The sequence below is a fragment of the Cimex lectularius genome, unplaced genomic scaffold (genome assembly GCF_000648675.2).
Source record: "Cimex lectularius strain Harlan isolate CLEC.00 unplaced genomic scaffold, Clec_2.1 scaffold391, whole genome shotgun sequence".
In the NCBI taxonomy this organism is placed as follows: Eukaryota; Metazoa; Arthropoda; class Insecta; order Hemiptera; family Cimicidae; genus Cimex; species Cimex lectularius.
Window position 1 is genome coordinate 64,413 of NW_019394149.1, and position 18,871 is coordinate 83,283.

The 18,871-nt window shown below is 38.7% G+C and overlaps 1 protein-coding gene across 3 annotated transcripts in view; it reads left to right on the top strand.

The window, feature by feature from the left end:
- LOC106668243 (nuclear hormone receptor FTZ-F1) overlaps positions 1 to 18,871 on the top strand; it is an 89,947-nt gene that overhangs the window by 62,208 nt on the left and 8,868 nt on the right. For all 3 annotated transcript variants that reach the window (XM_014396799.2, XM_014396794.2, XM_014396795.2), the window contains one exon: positions 3,078 to 3,778. In XM_014396799.2, coding sequence (XP_014252285.1) covers positions 3,078 to 3,778 — 701 coding nt within the window. The remainder of the gene's footprint in view (positions 1 to 3,077; positions 3,779 to 18,871) is intronic.

Sequence of the window (18,871 nt, forward strand, 5' to 3'; positions counted from 1 at the left end):
ATAGAATAAAGACTCTTTAGGTAACTGCTTTAGCCTTAGTGAGCAAACTCGTCAGAAAAAAATTTATCTAATAATACAGGCTTTTGAGAGAAAAAAAACCTCTTCGGTACAATAAAGGCTCTTTAGCTGACTGTTTTAGCCTTAGGAATCAAATTCAACAGAGAAAAAAATTTCTTAATAATATCCAGGCTTTTGATAGATAAAAACCTCTTTTTTATAGAATAAATCTTTAGCTGACTTTTTAGCCTTAGGAATCAAACTCAACAGAAATTTTTTTAAAACCTAATAATATCCAGCTTTTGATAGATAAAAACCTCTTTTTGATAGAATAAAGATTCTTTAGCTACTTTTGCCTTAGGAAGCAAACTCAACAGAAAAAAAGACATTTTTACAAAATAATACCAAGGCTTTTGTACATAACATATTCCTTTTGGTTGTTTAAACACTCTTTAGTTGTCTGTTTTAGCGTTAGAAAGCAAACTCAACAGAAAAAAGACAGTTTTACGTAATAATATCCAGGTTTTAAGTAGATCAAAATTTCTTTTTGATAAAGACTTTAGCAGCCTGTTTTACCTTTAGGAGGCTAACTCGACATAACAAAGACACTTTTGCCTAACAATATCCAGGTTTTGATAGATAAAAACTTCTTTTTGATAGATTAAATTTAAATTTGACTGTTTCTTCCTTGGAAGCAAGGTTCTTGGATTATTTGTGTCCAATAAGGGAATTCATTTTCAATTTTTTTTGTCTGTACTCATTGGCACTGAGTACTATACCACATAAGGTCTTAGAACCTACTCTTACAAATTCTGGGACCAGCAGAGAGTAACTTCATTTTACATATCTAATTAAATTCACTAGTTTTCGTGGTCCGCTTGACCAATTAATATCTTTCAATTAATTAAGGGTTTTAGTTGAGGTAAAAAAAGTCAGTGTCAGAGCGGGTTCCCAATAGCTCAAGTGGTAGAGCAGCGGCGTATCTAGCCGAAGGTCGTGGGTTCGAATCCCGCTCGTGACACTGACTTTTTTATCTCAACTAAAAACCTTAATTAATTGAAAGATGTTACATATCTAATATATTTAATTTAGTTTTGCATTCAGCACCTCCTTCGAGCTTGTGTTTGAGCTTAGTGTTTTGACGGAAGATAACTGACATATTCTTGTTTTTGTACCCTTTGTTCAGATTGAATTGAGTACATCTCTCAATCGCATGGACTTCAGCCTGGAAGATACTGGAGTAGTTCTGAGTATTTGGTTCCAGGACGACCAGGACCGAACATTCCCTGTGCCTTGTTGCATTCTATGTAGACACAACAGTGTACCAGCAGACCTTTTCACTTCATTGATTTATTTCAAACATATTATAACGACTTACTAAAGTTTTAAAACAAAGCAGTTAAATTAAAAGTGTGCAGTCTTTGCTCATCTTGACACGCTCGTACATCAACAAACATCCGCTTTAGTTATTTGGCTAATTAATAGGTACTAGTGCAATACGAGCACTATTGTAACATCTCTGTTTTGCAGTTTAGGACAAACTTCAGTATATTCTAATCAGAGGATTCCCCTTAGTATTTGACACTTTTTACTTTTCTCACTTCTCCTCTCTTCGGGTGGGGAACAATAAAATATTTCCCCAGACAATTACTGCTGCTAAATCTTGATAACGGGCGAAACAATAAAAAGACCCCCCTACTCCAGAGTTGCCAATCCGAATTAACATAGTTTCACACAACAATCTGAAAACATTCCTCATTCTTCTCCACTTGCGAAAACGCGCACGCGGAAAAATCGGCGGGGGGCTTTCTTTTGTTGTTCTTTTTATTTGCGTCTTGCACGCTTATTTATCTTTTCCCTTTTTATCTCGCCTTTTTTTTTGTTATCTGACTTTAGTTGACATCTCCCTAGGAGCATATTTGAATACGAACTATTTTCTCGTGATAAGTAAAGTAAGTGGTTGAATGCCTTAGACAAAACCAACAAAAACAAATCGTAAAGTTTTTGTGTCAATTTAATTTGTTTATAAAGTTATGTTACATGCTTGGATTCATTTCCTAATAATCTAAGCCGTGAAATATCCTGTTATCAGGTACTAAAGGGCATTAAATGTCTGCTCATCCTGTCAAGTTTAGAAGTTCCTGATTGGAAATACTAAAGATCTTAGGTGAAGGATCATGGTAGTTGTCCAAATTAAGCACAATATTGATTTATATTTAGCCTTCCTCATGGCAAGCAAAATCAAAGCGTAATATAAAAACCGAGGGATACATGTCCTTTTTGAATAAAATATCTCCTAGGTCCTCTTGTTCAATACAATAAGTCTCAATTTGAGATAGATTTTGACTCAAATTGAGACATATTGTATTGAACAAGGGGAGCTAGGAGATATTTTATTTTTGAAAAAAGTTATGTTCTTTGGGATTTTTTAAATTATTCTTTGATCACCGAGTTTTGTGGCTTAATGATGTTAACCTTAAACCCTAAATGTTTTTTTTCCATTCGTCTTTCCATGGTGCAAGGTTTACAATTTAGGTGAAGGCACATCGATCATTAGATGGTTAGTTACAGCCACCAAATCAGTGTTCTCAGGGTTCTTCCAGATCCAGGTTTTCTTAAGTCGGCAATATTCAAAAATTTGACAACTTAGTGTTTTATATCTGTGCGCTACCGTCGAAAAACTTCCCATTATTGAAGATTATCAAAAAATCTTCGGCTGATTTTTACAATTTCACGTATCAGCTTGCAGCGGTTTTATTTCACAGGCTTAGATCTCACATCGCTTTTCCATTCGACGTTTCGTCATATTTTTCACCCGGGTGACGTGGCGAAGGCGGGAGGAGAGCGTTGTATTGATCGTATTGTTGTCCTTGACTGTTTGAGCAACCCTTTGCTGTCACTGACCCTACCTTCACTCTCCTCTATTGCCCTAGACACTGGCCTTAACACCAACCCTTCCATCTACCCTCTGTAGTTGTGTAAGGACTGAGATTCAAGTTTTAATATTGTTTTCTTAAATCATTCTTGAAGATGACTCTTTGCAAAATAAATTGTGAAAAATTGTGTTTTTGTTTTTTCAGCGGTTCGTGCCGATAGAATGAGAGGAGGTAGAAACAAATTCGGTCCTATGTATAAGAGAGACAGAGCTAGAAAGCTGCAGATGATGAGGCAGAGACAGTTGGCAGCCCAGACCCTCAGGAACAGCAGCGGCTATAGCCCGGGTGGCCTCGGAGACGCAGTGACCCTCAGTTACCAGCCGGGCTCCAACTTCGCGAGCCTCCATATCAAACAAGAGATCCAAATCCCACAAGTCTCGTCACTCACCTCCTCCCCGGAAAGCTCACCAAGTCCCATCGCGGTGGCCCTCGGCCAGGCCGCGAACGGAAACATCTCCAACAACAACATGTGCTCCGTCATGCCCGGATCTCAGACTCAGCCCGCTCTGCAGATCGTCAACGACCAAAGGATCTCCCACCAAAGCGTCCAGGCTTTCGAACACGCCAAACTCTGGTCGGGCAACACGTCGCCCCCGCCTTCGAAAACGTTCCAATACGAAGGTTCTTCCTCCCAGAGCCAGTCCAAAGTATCGCCCATGATTCGGGACTTCGTCCAAGCCATCGACGACCACGAATGGCAAAACTCCCTATATAACCTATTACAAAATCAGACGTATAATCAGTGCGAAGTGGACTTATTCGAACTCATGTGCAAAGTGTTGGATCAAAACCTTTTTTCGCAAGTGGACTGGGCAAGGAATTCCGTATTCTTCAAAGACCTCAAGGTATTTAAATTTATTTTAATAGAATAGTAACCATTTGCCTCATATAAATTTAGTTTAGACGCATTCTGTTCGCCATTAGAGTGAAAAATTGATATTATCAATCAGTAGTTTTTTTATTAAGTTAAATTTGACAGGAGGGCTAGCACAATGGGGCGCGGTTAATAATTTCTGGTCCCCCTCTGAGTTAGAGTCCACCTATTTAATCGGATATTTGGGTCGCCAATGGGAAGGTCTATTCGGTCGAAACATCAGGCCGAGACAAAAGACGTGTTGGGAAATTTCACACTTGCGTAAGCCGGAGGAAACAAACAATAGCTCTTGGAAGCAGCATTTTCGTTTTCTCCTGGTCTTCCTGGCATCGATTCAGATGATGTGCCTCCCGCGACGCAGTTTAGGTTGCATTGCGGAAATGTCTCGTTCATTTTACAACTGACCGCTCTGAGCCTAAATAATTGCTCAAGTTTCTGACGTAGTAGACCTTCCTAATACAAAATTGCATTGGAATTTTCACTCTTAAAACTTTTTTTACAGTCAATACTGCTTACACTTCCTTTTTATATTTAATTAATTAAAAACAGATTTCTCTGTCAGAACACGTGCACTCCCAGGCGCGCGTTTTCACAATATTGCACGTTGCCAAATCTGTTCCCCACTTCTCTAAGCCTAGAAACTCCACTCTCTTGATTTACAGACCCAGGATCTATTTTTTTCGGAGTTTTCCACTTCGGGCTAGTAGAAATCAGATGCGTCAATATTTTACATAGGATCTGGATTTCACTATGAAGTTACTATGATCAAATATCTTTATGATGTGTTTAGCTTCAGTGGAGGCTTCCTTTGAATATTACTCATAGTGGTTAATGTAAATGATTCATAAGTCTGAAGTTCATCTTTCACCAAAAGCGTATGTTACCGAGACAGCCGATACCGTGTATGTATCATCTGACTGACAAAACATAGCGAAAATAAATGAACCAAAATGACAGGTAACGATTAGCTTAGCAGGTTACTAGATATTGACAGATCTTGCCTCACCCTGCTTATAACCCTGAACAACTAAAAAACCCACCATTGAAGATGGCTAAAAGCTGGAATTTGTCTGAAGACCAAAATGATCGATAACGACCAATTAGAAAATTGCTAGATATTGTGCTTCACCCCTTCACACCTGACCAATTAAAAACCCACTGAAGTTGGCGAAAAACCTAAAAGCGTAAGAATAAAAAACGACGATGATTGGCAGACCATAACGATTTCTAAAGGACAAATTAAAGGACTAATAGAGATATTATTCGAGGTTTCTTCTTGCCTTACCCTGTTTATATCCCTGAGCAACTAAAAAAATTGTTTTGACGAAAAGCTGCAACGCTTGTGAACAGCAAACAAGATTACTATATATTCATGGTGACTTGCCACACCCTGTTTATATACCGGACGAATGATTGTAAGAGATAACTACTAGCTGCACAGGATTGATGACAAAACTAGCTATGACAGGGCGACCATAATGATGGTAACTTACATTTAAAATATAACTTGATTGAAGGTGTCTTGCCTCACCCTGCTTATTACCGTGAACAAAAATCCACCTGAAAATGGCTCAAGCTTCAACATGTCTCAAGACAAAACAACCGACAATAGGATGACTAAAATGATCGGTAACAACCAACATAAAATATTTGTTAATAATCAGGGTGTCTTGCCTCTCCTTGCCTATACCTTGACCAAGTAAAGAGCCACCACTAAAGTTGGCCAAGATGACATCATTACAGGCGTTAATTGCAAGCGTTGTACGCTATAACAGGGCGATCATAACGATGAGTAACATTAGACTTAAAATATTCCTTGATTGAAGGTGTCTTGCCTCACCCTGCTTATTACCTGAACGACTACACTCCGTAACCTCTGATAATTAAAAGTGTGAACAACAATCAAGCAATGGTAGGCAGACCATTATGATCTTTAACGACTACTTACAAGATTACTAGATATTCAGAGTGTCAAGCCTCACTCTGCTTATACCCTGAACAACTAAATCCAAACTAGTGATGGCTAAAAACTTCAACGCTTCCGAAGACAAAACAAGTGATAATAGGAAGACCAAAATGACCGGTAACGACCAACTAAAAAAATAATTTGATATTCAGGGTGTCTTTCTTCACCATAAGCAACTGAAAACCTACCACTGAAGATGACTAGGTTCAGTGTGGTTTCCTTTGAATATTAATCAAACTGGTTAATGTAAATGATTCCTGAATCTTAAGCATCTTTATTTAGGTTACCTAGACTCCTGAAATCACCGCACTGATCAGACTTTGACATACACCGTGTCGATACGGATTACAGATCAGAGAGAATCGGAAACTCGACATACCCGGTCCGAATGTTTTTAGGACGGTTAGTTTTCAATCTTTCAAAAAAAAGAGCATGAGACGACACCGGATATGGAGAGAGAGAGGGCAATTGCAAGTCGTGCATTAAATTTTGCGATATTCATCGCGAGGGCCTATGCATCCCGATCAAATTGGCCAACATAAAATCGTACACATTTGTAATTCATTGGAAAAATACACTCATTGTGGATGGGATTGGGAAGACGGTATGCATCTTTTCGCTTATTGCTTATCATATTCAGATATTGATTCCAGTTGAATTAGCAATCAGCTTCATCAGAATGTAGAATAATAATTGGTACATGGAAGAAAACCCGGTGTTGTAAAATGGCCAAATATGAAAAAAGAAGAGAGGAAGTCTAAACCAGATCGGGCATTGTAAAACCGCCAAGAGGTCACCTAATGGCACGCGAACCGCTTCCACAATTCTAACCACCAAGCAATTATCTGTTGGTAACAAGTAAAATTTACAATCGACTAATTTCCTACCACACTGCAAGACATTGGCGACAGTCATAATAGCGTAACCAAACGTGCAAACAATTTTTAACTTAAATAATAATATAAATGTAAATCATACAATCAATTGTAGATTTTATGTACTTAAGTTCATTAAAAAAGTCCATTTCGGGGCACCTGCCTCCCCTCTTCAGACTAGTTTTGGATAAATATGGGCCTATCCGAAGAGAAAACTGGATTGAAGAGGAGAGGCAGGTGCCCCGCATCTATACGTAATAAAATGCTAATTGGTAGTTTTATTTCTGAAGTAACTGGGTATATAAAAAATAAATGGAGAGAAGAATAATGTAATCAGAATGGACGCAGAGCTGCTATTTCTTTCTCCTTCTGACCCTTGTTGGTTCTTGCCATTCGCTGGTTCCTCTTAATTGTTATTTCCTGGCCCTTGATAATTCTAAGCCTTTGCTTATTCCCTACGTAGATCGTGGCTGTCACAGTTGTTTCCTCCTGGTCCTTTGTAAGTTCTGATTTTTGGTGCGCCTTGCTCCTGGCTGGTCTCTGTCAATTGGTGTTTACTGGCTATTGGCGATTCTTGCCACTTGCTGGTACCTGTCCTTTGCTGTTTCCTCTCCATTGTTCTTTCTTGGTCCTTGGTGATTCTTCCCCTTGCTGGTCCTTGTCAACAAGTTCTTCCCTGGCCCTTGATGATTCCCACCATTTGCTTTTCTTACCCCTTCGTAGATAACAAGATCGTTGCTCTTTCCTGGTCATCGGCGATTCCTGATTTTTGGTGGGTCTTGCTCCTTTCTGGTCCCTGTCAATTTTGTTCTCTGGCCCTTGGGGATTCTGCCCTTTTATCTTTCCGCCCCTTTCTAGTCGTTGTCAGTAAGCTCTTTCCTTGCCTTTTATGATTCCTGATTTTTGGTACATCCTGATCCTTGGTGGTTTCTCAATTGTTGTTTCTTGGCCTTTGGCGATTCTTTCGTGTCCCTTGCTGTTCCCTGTTGACACGTTCTATCTGGCCCTTGACGATTGCTGCCATTTACTTTTTGTTGGCCCTTCGTTGACCCTGACCGTTGCTGTTTCCTGACACGAGGGTCCTGCCATTTGCTGATTCCCTCACCTTGTTGTTTCTTTGCCCTTGGTGTCGCCTTGCCATACTAATAGATCCTTAGTGGTTATTGCTCTTTGATGTGTCGAGTCCTTTTGTCGTTCATACCCCTTTGCGATTACTGCCATTTGCTAGTTTTTGCCATTGGTGGTTCCAGCCATTGCTCTTGAACCTTAATGCTTGGCCTTTGCTATTTCCAGGCCCTTCTAGATTCCTGGCTCTTAATAATTCCTGCTGTTTGGTGCACCCTCTTCCTTGCTTTTCCTGTCAATATTTTTCCTGGTCTTTGGTAATTCCTCCATTTTTTATTTCCTACTATTTGTAGTTTCCTGACCCTGAATGGTTTATGTCCTTTGCTATTTCCAACCCCTTCCTGATTCCTGCCATTAGCTGTTTCATAACCCTCAGCCGTATCTGACATTTGCTAGTTCTTCCCCTTTGCTGTTTCCATACCCTTGCTGGATCCTTTCAGTTAGTGTTTCCTAGGCCTTCAACAACGCCCTTAATCAATCGAATAAAATTCGGTTATTTCTGCTTGTTTTTGTTGGCTGAAGAGAAAATGGTAGGGTTAAGCGAAATCGACTGGTATACAAAGTGGTAATACTTCTGATATTGATAGATGGGAACGTAAGTGGTATAAAGTTAATGTGGATATTCAACTTTCGAAAGGTTAAAGGCATGTCGACCTTTAAATGGAATTTGTTTTAATTCAGAAACAAAAAAAGGCACGTTTTGGTCATCATTATAAGCAATTTTTACAATTTAATCTTCAAATAAATAAATGGTTAGTATTAAATGGACTTGGTTTTGGTTCAATTTATATGAACGGACAAAAATTGGAAACACCGAATGTATAAAACGTTGAAAAAGCTCCAAGTCCGATCGTGAGAACGTAGAAAAGAAGGGAAAAAGAAGAAAAAAAAGAAAGAGTGGAAACGAATAGTGATAGAGACCAAGCGTTTTGTAAATAAAAGTGGTGGGGCTGCCCGGTTTTGTTGATCGTGAGGAAAGAGTGGTGGGCCCCGAGGAAGATGATGCAAGCCGAACTTGGCCCAGTTTCGGCCACTGTTTCACTTTTTAGCCTCCTTCACCACACACAGCCAGACGGGACGAAAAAGTGTAAAATCCCCGTCCCGTTCCTCTAAATTGTCAACTGTTCAATTGCTCCTGTCGCCATTCCATTGTGGGCCGACAATTTTTGACTGTGACTTTTCAACGTCACTTGTAGAACGAGGAAGCTGTTTGTCAAATTGGTGAACAAAAGTCTTGACGCTAAACACACATTGTTAGGTTGAAAGGTTTCACATATAATTCCGACATTTTTTCAAAATAGTTCCGGTTAGCTAACTTACCACCATTTTCGACTTTTATGACGTACCATAATGGTATATCCTCGGCAGACGAAACTATGTACAAAAAACTTACTCAAATAACATAAACTCTCCCTATTCGTATATATCGGAAAACTATTGTGTTACCGCCTCTGAAGCCGCAAAGGTTCGTAAAAATCAACTTAAGGATAGGTGGACCAGTTTGATCGACTTCAACAATTTTTTGTATTGTGTAAATATAAAACACAACAAACTTCACCATACGCATATACAATTTACTTAAAACAGGCACAGTGTTTCCGAGAGTTTTTGGATCCAGTCAGCAGGTAGCGCTTCAGAGTGGCCCTACAAGAAAGATGTGTCGCCTGATCGTTGCAGATCATTTCTGTTTGCCGGTTCTTGCTATTTTGGGTTGTAACACACGTTAAGGTCGTTTTGCTGGTTTGTTGCCTCGCCTCTCCTTGCTTATAACCCAGACCAACCCGGTAAATTTCACAATTTATCAAACTGACTAAATTTTTTTAAAAATTCATATGTACAGATTTTCATAGATATCGGCGTTTGAAATAGGCAAGATTGATCGGAAAACGGTCAAACTAATATTTCAGTGTTTGAAATCCATTTTAAGACATATCTCAAAGCCTGTAAGTTCATCGGAATTGAAATCTTCTCGTACATCCTACCTCATCCAACCAAGCCTGTGAATCGAACAGTACCCAGATTGTGTCGGAAGACAACGAATGAATGATTGGCGGACGAAATAATTGATAAAGAACAACTTACAAAATTAATAGATATTAACTTTATCGAGCTTCACCCCGCTTATAACCCTGAACAACTACAAACCCACCACTGAAAATGGCAAAAAACTAAAACGCGCCTGAAGAACTAGCGAAGTAAGGATGACAAAAATTATTGGTAAAGACCAACTTACAAGATTACTAGATTTCACGGTGTCTTACCTCATCCTGCTTATAACCCTGAGCAACTAATAACCTCCATCGAAACTGCTAAAAGATGAAATGCGTCTGAGAAAAAAACTGGCTATGATAAGCACACGAAAATTATCGATAACGACCAACTTTCAAGATGACTAGATATTAAGATTGTCTTGCCTCACCCTGCTTATATCCCTGAACAACTAAAACCCACCATCGAATATGGCTAAAAGCTGAAACACGTCTGAAGAAAAACTGGCTGTGATAAGCAGACTAAAATAATCGATAACGACCAACGATTAGAAGCGTGTCTTGCCTCACCCTGCTTATAACCCTGAACAATTAAAAACCACAATCAAAGATGGCTAAAAGCTGTAACACCTTGAATACAAACTAGCAAAGGTTGGAAAACCAAAATAATCAGTAAAGGCCAATTTACAAGATTACTAGATATTATCTTGCCTCGACTTGCTTATAACCTGAGCAACTAAAAACCTTCCGCTTAAGGTGTCAAGCTGCAACGCTTCTTAACAGCAAAGAAGTGATGATAAGTCTAAAATAATGGTAGCGGCCAACTTACAATATTTTTAGATATTCTGGTTGTCTTGCCTCGCCCTTTTATATCCCTGACCTTGATTATCACCTTTTACGAAATAAAAAATTCACTAAAGACCAAACAAGTAAAACACAGACCAGGATGGAACCGACCTAGGTATAAAATATTTTCGTCAATAAACAGGTAATGAAAATACCTACATAGAAGTAAATATAAGCAGTTTAATCTTTGTTGTGCTGCCATAGCATGTCAGTATGCTATTTTTTAAAAATATTTTATTGTTAGACTTTGATTTTCGTACTGTGTTTTGATTTTTGTTCATTTCCGATTTTGTTGTTCTCGCTTGAAGGTGAAAGTTTGCAATGTTTCAGGTAAGGTGACAGTTCTATTGATTCTTAGTGCGTTCAAGTTAGTCTTAATTTATTTCAATATATTTTTTTATCGATATCGACATCAGTCCTCTTTACGACCAAAGAAGACATTGAATCAACTTCCTGTGAGATGGTTTCTTTTCGATTTGATTTGGCTGTATTTAAACGAAAGTGGTTCTTTGTTTCGGCTGCATGTATCGAAAGTATTTAAAATGATATATTGTCCATTCGTAGGTGTTTAAAGGAGCCGTCCTTGAAATTCCGTTTCTATCCGTGTTGTTCATATACGAATTATTTTAAACCCGATTGTAAAGGGGTCTGGTTAATTTTAGTCGCATTCTAACCTCATGATGTTTTTCCTTGAGGAAATGAGATTATGAGGAAATTTATGAGGAAGAAGATGGATGAAGGATCCATATTCGCTGGTTTGTTTCTACAGTCTTCAGCATTTCACCATCTTCAGTGTTGGTTTAGTTTCAAAAAGACGACCTGAGCTTCCTCACATTGTACAGACCCACTACTGAAGTTGGCGAAATTTCCACATATCAAGATCAGAAACAAATAGACATACTTTTTATCCAACTAGAAAATATCAGCATGAATTACTCAAATTTACTGCGTTTCCGGAAAATAATGCAGGTTTTCATGTTTTCTTTCAACTACCCCTCTATATAATAAACTGTTTACGTTTCTTGGATAATTTTTTGTACGAATGTCAACATTTTTAATCCTCTTCCAAGCAAAAATGTTTCGTTATTTGGGAATAATTCAGTCTTTTATTAGATGTCAACGCGCTAATTTCGCGTAGTTTTTGATTTTACGAGATAGAACTTGGTCGCAATGGTGCCCAAACGTCAGAAACATTAATGATGTCTCGAGCGATGGCAGTATGAGAAGAAAATCCCAGAAGGACTGTTCGAGAACGAGCCAAATCTTTCAGTTAACAAATCGTCGCTGACCACCTTAAGGCAATTGGAAAGGTTGTCGAGTCGACCCAAAGCTCGAGAGTTGGGTTTCTCATGCATTAAACGACTGTCGAAAAAATCATGCACAATACATCTTTGCCGAAACAGAAGCGAACCTTTTTCAATAGTGAATCTCTATGATAACAGCGTTCTAGGCAGTGGCTCGACAATGGAGAAGCAGCATCACTTTTTCAAAGCCCCCAACTTATCAAAAGAAAAGGTTATGGTACTCTTTGGTGGTCTTCATTTGGGCAGATTTCCTACAGCGTCTTGAATTCTGGAGAAACAATCAATGCCGAAATGTATTCCTTTCAAATTGAAACAGTGCAGCAGAAATTGGCATTATTGAGGCCATCTTTGGTCAACTACCCTCGGTCCCACGTCTCACAATGGCCACACGAAAACTGTTGGATCTTTTTATGAGGTTCTGCCCCACCTTCTTATTCTCCAGACCTTGCGCCTACCGACTATCGTTTTATTCAGACACCTGGACAAGGTTTTACAACATAAAAAATTTATTGATCAAAAGTCGTTAGAAAATGCGTTTACAGAATTTGTTAATAATAAAGGCTCAAAATTCTATTCAAACGGTATAGTAGAGAAGTTGCCAACTCGTTGGGAGAAGTGTATTGAGAGTGATGGAGAGTATTTTAATTAATAAAAATGATTAAAATAATTTATTTAATTGTTTTCATTTTAAAACCATAAAGCTGCATTAGTTTCCCGACAATGCAGTACAATGTCATGCCTATGCTGTAAATTATAAAAGGCGTAACATATCAGTAATGTGTTCGACAGCTTTAAGTTATTAGCTGTACTTTCAACTGCTTTACTTTTCGGCCACACCTGTGAACGAGTTTTATTCCATTTAGTTTTGTACAAGGGGTTCCGCCTTTGCTCGACTCACTTCTTGACAAAGAACTGTTTTCATTTTACAAAATCCACCTCCACCCATCACCCAAAAAATCGTTTCCTGGCAGTCTCGAAAAGCGAATATGCAGAAGACAAACGTACAGGATTTATTTTTATTTTTGATTAACCCCTCGACCGCGTTTCTCGTCGTAGAAAGAGTAAACGAGATAAGTGCATTGACTATAGGACATGATGAAAAAATTGTCCTAGGGCTCGACCGGCCATGAGCGATAATGTCGTTTAAACGCTTCTGCAACATCGAAAACATTTCTGCAATGATGTTGCATCTGCAATCTATCCAAGTTTGGGAAATGTCCAAGTGGAAGTCAAATTGTCTATATATCTTTTTAAATTATAGGTTAATTGAGATAAACACATTTTATCCTTTGTTAAATTGTATTTTGAGATATGCGAGGTGAAGAACAGTTTGGTCGCTTCCGATCATCCCTCTATGCCAATTCTCTATCATAGTGCTATCATCATTGATTGATGATCTGTTATACGTGTTCTGACAGACCCACTGAAGTTATCAAGATAACGAAAGGAACCATGTGTACAATATTTATTATGCCAACTAAGGCTATTGGAATCTTAAGACAAACTCGACGGTCATACCATTTCCTTCATCCCAACATAAAGGAATTTTGAGAAGGCAGGATGGTGTTCCCCGTGGACAAACCATCAGGAACAGCCTGCCATTTTCTTCGATTAAATGATACGTTAAGCTACCCCTAGAAAGTGAGTATGATGACCATCATCAAAACTGTTGAAATTCGCCATTCTCAAGCAACAAATTGTAGTCTGAAGACTGGGTAAGCATAAGTGTCACGTGGTCATTCATATTAAACATTAACTAACGAAACCTGTTTTACGATGTGATCTTTAGGAGCCGTTCGATTGCTGGGTCGGCCCAGGCTCTTAGTTTAGAATTGATTTCTTCACTGTTCATAGATACCATTCATCTCGAACAAACTCATGTTACAAAAAGCCAGGCTGAGGTTCCATCATGCATGGTCAATCCATAGGATTTCTCCTGCCCAATAAGGTTGAGGATCAGTAGTATCACCTTTGAGTTCTTCCAAGCCTATGTTACGATGGGCCACCAAGCTTAGCAACTTCCAATCGGTAGACACTTTGCAAGCCTACTACCTTTATTAGCTCTAGTTATTTAGGGGTAGCATTCCTGAGAGAGGTTCTGAACAGGCACAAGGTCGCATCACCCGTAATGCCGTCTTTGTTCAATTAAATGAACTGTGCATCCCATCTATTCTTATTACCATTCTTCTCGTTCAAGGATACACAGGTAGCATCGCACTCGACCCGATGATCATGCCATTCTTCTCACCCGCAAATAGAGGATTTATGGGTAGTATGGGTTTCCATCATTCATAATCAAACCAAGAGACGAACCTAAACTCCATCCATGTTCCTCTATTGCACAACGAGGTTGGCCATTATTATAACCTGTGTAGTTCTTCGACATTCGAACTCTCAGTACATCAATCGGGTACCTACTCCTTTCAAATTAAGCTTCAGTTATTCTAGGGCAATATCCCTTAAGTACAGAGAGGTTTCTTCTGTCGTCCACTCTAAGATATGAGTGTAATAATTATACTTTATAACAATAACCGGTGATGGCTTATATTGTTCCATAATCAACTACTGGGGCATTTGTCAACATGAACAACTCCTGCAGTCGACTCTTTGGTTGGCACTTATTCTACCTTAACTCCTGATATGTCCAGTTAACTATAAATTGACCTTTACAAGTTGGCACTATCTACACTCTCGATTCTTGACTGGAAGCACTGCCTTCTGTCGTAGTCATAACTTTCGAAGAAACTAAACAAAACATTTGCTGCGCCGCGATAGTTTTGCCATTCTTCTCTGCAATGACTGGAGTTCTGAGAATGCTAGTTCAACCATGATAAAACTATTGATTTGGAATGGACTTCACTCCATGTTCATCTGCTGCACAATGAGGTTGAATAAAATTATCATTTTGATGCATCTTGGTCTTTCAAACAACTCCCTGGACAACCAATTGTTGTGAAAAGGTCCTATCATTCATAGATTCGATTTCTGTGCAATTAAATGAACGGTTCGCTGTCATTCTGCGTTTCTTCCGACGTCCATAGATAGGTGTGTGAGAATCATTACCATAACAGTTGATGGTTTGCTTTCTTAATCAACTGCTATGTAATTTACCAACAAGAGCAACTCCCAAGCAGTCGAATATTTGGGTCTCTTCTACATTTCCATTTGCTATACACCTCTATCCACTTTGCGCTCCTTGGCCAGAAGCACCGCCCTCACGGTTTATCTACGCTATATCTTAAGCCATAGTTTGCGAAGAACATGCAAAGTTATCAATATGCACCCGAAAAAAAAATATATATTTTCGGATCTTGCGGGACTGTGTCTATACCGATGGTATTACCATTGTACCTGTACAAAGACAGTGGAGTTCTGAGAAGTCTGTTCAATTAAATTAATCGTTCTCTTTTAATCTAAGAGAGGGGACCTATTCACCAACCCGAACGTCATCCATGCAGTCGACACTATGGACTAGAGACGGGCAAACACGTTCCTTTTGGGACAATTCTTTGTATTGAACTACTATAGTTCATTTGAGTACTATCAACATGAACTGAAGTACTGAACTGTAGAGCTCCGTCAGGTTATTTAGGTTCGGTTTTTCGACGAAGCACTATTTCCCTAAGTCCGAAAAGTAACTGAACTATTGTGCTGAACTCAAGTACAACAAATGAACTAAAAGACAATTGAACTGGGAACTGGATGAACACTGCACCCATGAGAGGAGTATTGGACCAAATAAGCCCAAGGTTGTGAATTCGCGCTCGCGCATGATTCTTGTGAACCCTAGCGGTGAGGGGCTGAAAAGTACTACAGTTCCGTAAAGAGAAGACAGGTCAGTACAGTTCTTTTTCAAGAAAAGTTCATTTGAACTGGGTCGTTCATAAACTACCCATCCTTACTCTGGATGCATCCTTACCTCCAGTAACTCTCAGTAAAAGCATTGCCCACTTCTCGAAGGACATACCAAAGTTAAGAATTTATAACGAGAATAGATCAGTACTGTTAGAATGCTGTATTCTTCCCAGTTACGTCCGTCCTGATATAGAACAGAAAACTAGACATAAGGACTACAGGATTGCAGTAATCAAAAATCCTTGAAAAACACTCCATTTATTCGTTTTCAATTTACAACATTAAAAAACTTCAAGGTGTAAAGTCAGGTTGTTTTCTGAACTAGGCCGTTTCAATCGGCATGTTAAACAGGCATCGTCCAAACGCCCGCCCCGGATAAAAATCCTTTCCATCTTTCGGAAAAGTTACGAAACGGCTAACGAGCCTAGGAAATGGGAAAACGGCAATGAAAGCACGGTAATTCGGGGCTTGGCCGGGTTCGAACAATGCGATGGTCCTTGACCGCGTTGGGCCCTACTCCATCGCCTGCAACCGGCCAGGGTAGAGGGGGCGATCGGTGCCAAGGACCAACAACGTCTACCCTCTTCGGAAACATGGATAAATAATGGATAAACTGACTTTTTTTATTATTGTTCTAAATTTGGTACTTATACTTGTTTCACATCCATTGAAGAGAAGCAGATGTAACACAATTGATTCGCAGTATCCAAGATAACCAAAAAACACTATTCGGCCTTTACCAACTCCTTCCACTGACTTCAACGAGGCTGCATTCGTGTCAAGGGTATTTGAGCTTGATCAGACCTTCCAACTTGTTTACAATTTTTTTTCTACAATCCCATAAACTAAAGATAATACGCACAATTCGTTGTGTCAATGTAGTATGCTTATTCCTAATAGCTTGTCTTCTTTTCTTCAAAGAATTTTATTAGAATTTGATTCTATGTTTTATCATAGATAATTCAGTTTTCATAATCAGGTTTTCCTTGATTAATTTAACAGTTAAGGGTAGGGGTAGAGAAGCAAAAAGTTCGGTGCGCCTATCCTCGCTATATCTTTTTCAATAACTAGGATGTTTTGGTCAAACCAGCCTTTCCTTCAACCCTATTTGTTTTCCATTAGCCATCCTTGAATATTGTTTATTATTATTTTATTATACTACTTTTTAAAATTATTTTTTATGTATATTACAAATGTGATCACAGTACGTTTTTACATACGGTCACACTATTGCCAGCGCTGCACCCAGAGGACACATGCCATGAGAAACCAGTCAATGCTGACAGTCGCAAGGGATGACCGAGTTGGTGGGTCACGGATTTGGACCAAACTTTTTTTTGCGATTCTACACCCCAAAATATCGTACACATAATCCGCCTTTTGTTGAGAATGTGCCCAGGTGTTTCGACAATTTTTTTTTTTGAAAGTTGAAATTTTCCGTATTTTAATAATTTTTTTCGCTTTTGTATTTGCTCAAAACAATATGATGTGAATACATCATTTTACAGCATTTTTATGTAGTTTGCAATAAAATGTAGATAAGGCTATCAAAGTTTATCAATAACGAAAAAATTTCTAAAAACTGAATATTTTTCGAGTTAACTTTAAAAAAAAATAATAAACATTTTTTCCGTGAAACATCGGTAAAATTAGGGGTCAAAAATTCGATAAATTTAAATTAAAACAAAAATTTATATTTAGGAGTTTCTAGAAGTGTTCAATCAAAATTTCATATTAGTTTCATTAGAGAGAAAAATTATGACCCAGTTTACATGAAAAATATTTTGTTTTTAGAAGTCTTGGTTATTGATAAACTTCGATAGCTTTACTGTATTTTTACTGCAATGTAAATGAAAAATGCAAGAAAATAATATAGTCACCTAGTTGACTAGAGCAAGTAGAACATAATTTTCAAATTTTTTGGCGAAACGAGAGCCTATTCACAAGAAGTGGCGGATACATGTCCTATATTTTGGAATGTAGGATCACCAAAAGCAGTTTGGTTCAAATCCGTGACACACCAACCTTGGCAGTATGAGGGATTAAGAGACAAGGAGGTCTCGAGGCACCGTCGATTAAGTAGACATGGCGGGTTCTCATGGTGGAAATGTGTAGAGAGGACTCGAGCAGTAGGGTTGGTGTGAAACTTTCGGAATCGGGGACAGATCAGCGTTGACAAAAGGAATGTTGAGGTCGTGGATAGTGTGGTCAGTGACGTAGTAAGTAGCTTTGACGATTTGTCTCATGACTTTTGATTGGATGCGTCGGATATTAGATGGCTTGGTAGTTCTACACCGTATATTAAGTCTTGTAGAAGGTTAGTTGTACCCAGCCCTAGAAATCTTAAAATTGCCCGACTTAGATATAGTCCTAAGAATCTCTGACTTAAATGGAAGTTGCTATCTCTTACTAAAAGTTCTGGGACATTTTATCCATTCAAGTGGTTATTTTTACCGTCCTTGTTTCGTGATGATCGTCTTCAAGCAGATGTTGTTTTGTTAATTGTTCAGGTGGCGAAAACAGGTCAAAATGATTTGTAGTTATGAAACTGTTCGATGACAACCCATCGCATATTTTGTCAAATAACAGATTTACATCAAGTTATTGAATGTCACTAGCAAACTGCCTATTTGATGATGATGCTGGATACTAGGAAGTGGGGTTTTTGTTTACCAAGCAAGCCTTCTGGTTTATCGTACTTTCCTAGTCCCTAGTTCAGTGCAAGCGACACGATCCTTCTAAAAAAAAAACTGCGTATTTGTACCATGATCAAATCCCCCGATTTTCAATTCCGTTGACCGTCAAATTTATCAAAAATAATATTTACATGTAAATAAACTCTTCCTGCAGTGAATAAAACAAATTCGACTTAAATATTTTACAGAAATAGGGGCAGGTCTTCAAGGCCCTGGTTTTACTTTCACTTAGCGTTGTTGCTGCAAGAATGGTGGGGCCATCGTTGCCCAAGGCTCGAAAATGTACACGTGTTGACAGGGCTTCAAGTTCATCCCCACCAATTGGTCGCGTGTGGTCAAAATAACCACAAATACCGATGAAAAAAAAATCTCCGTTTTAGTTTTCTAATTTTTTTATTTCTCAATTTGC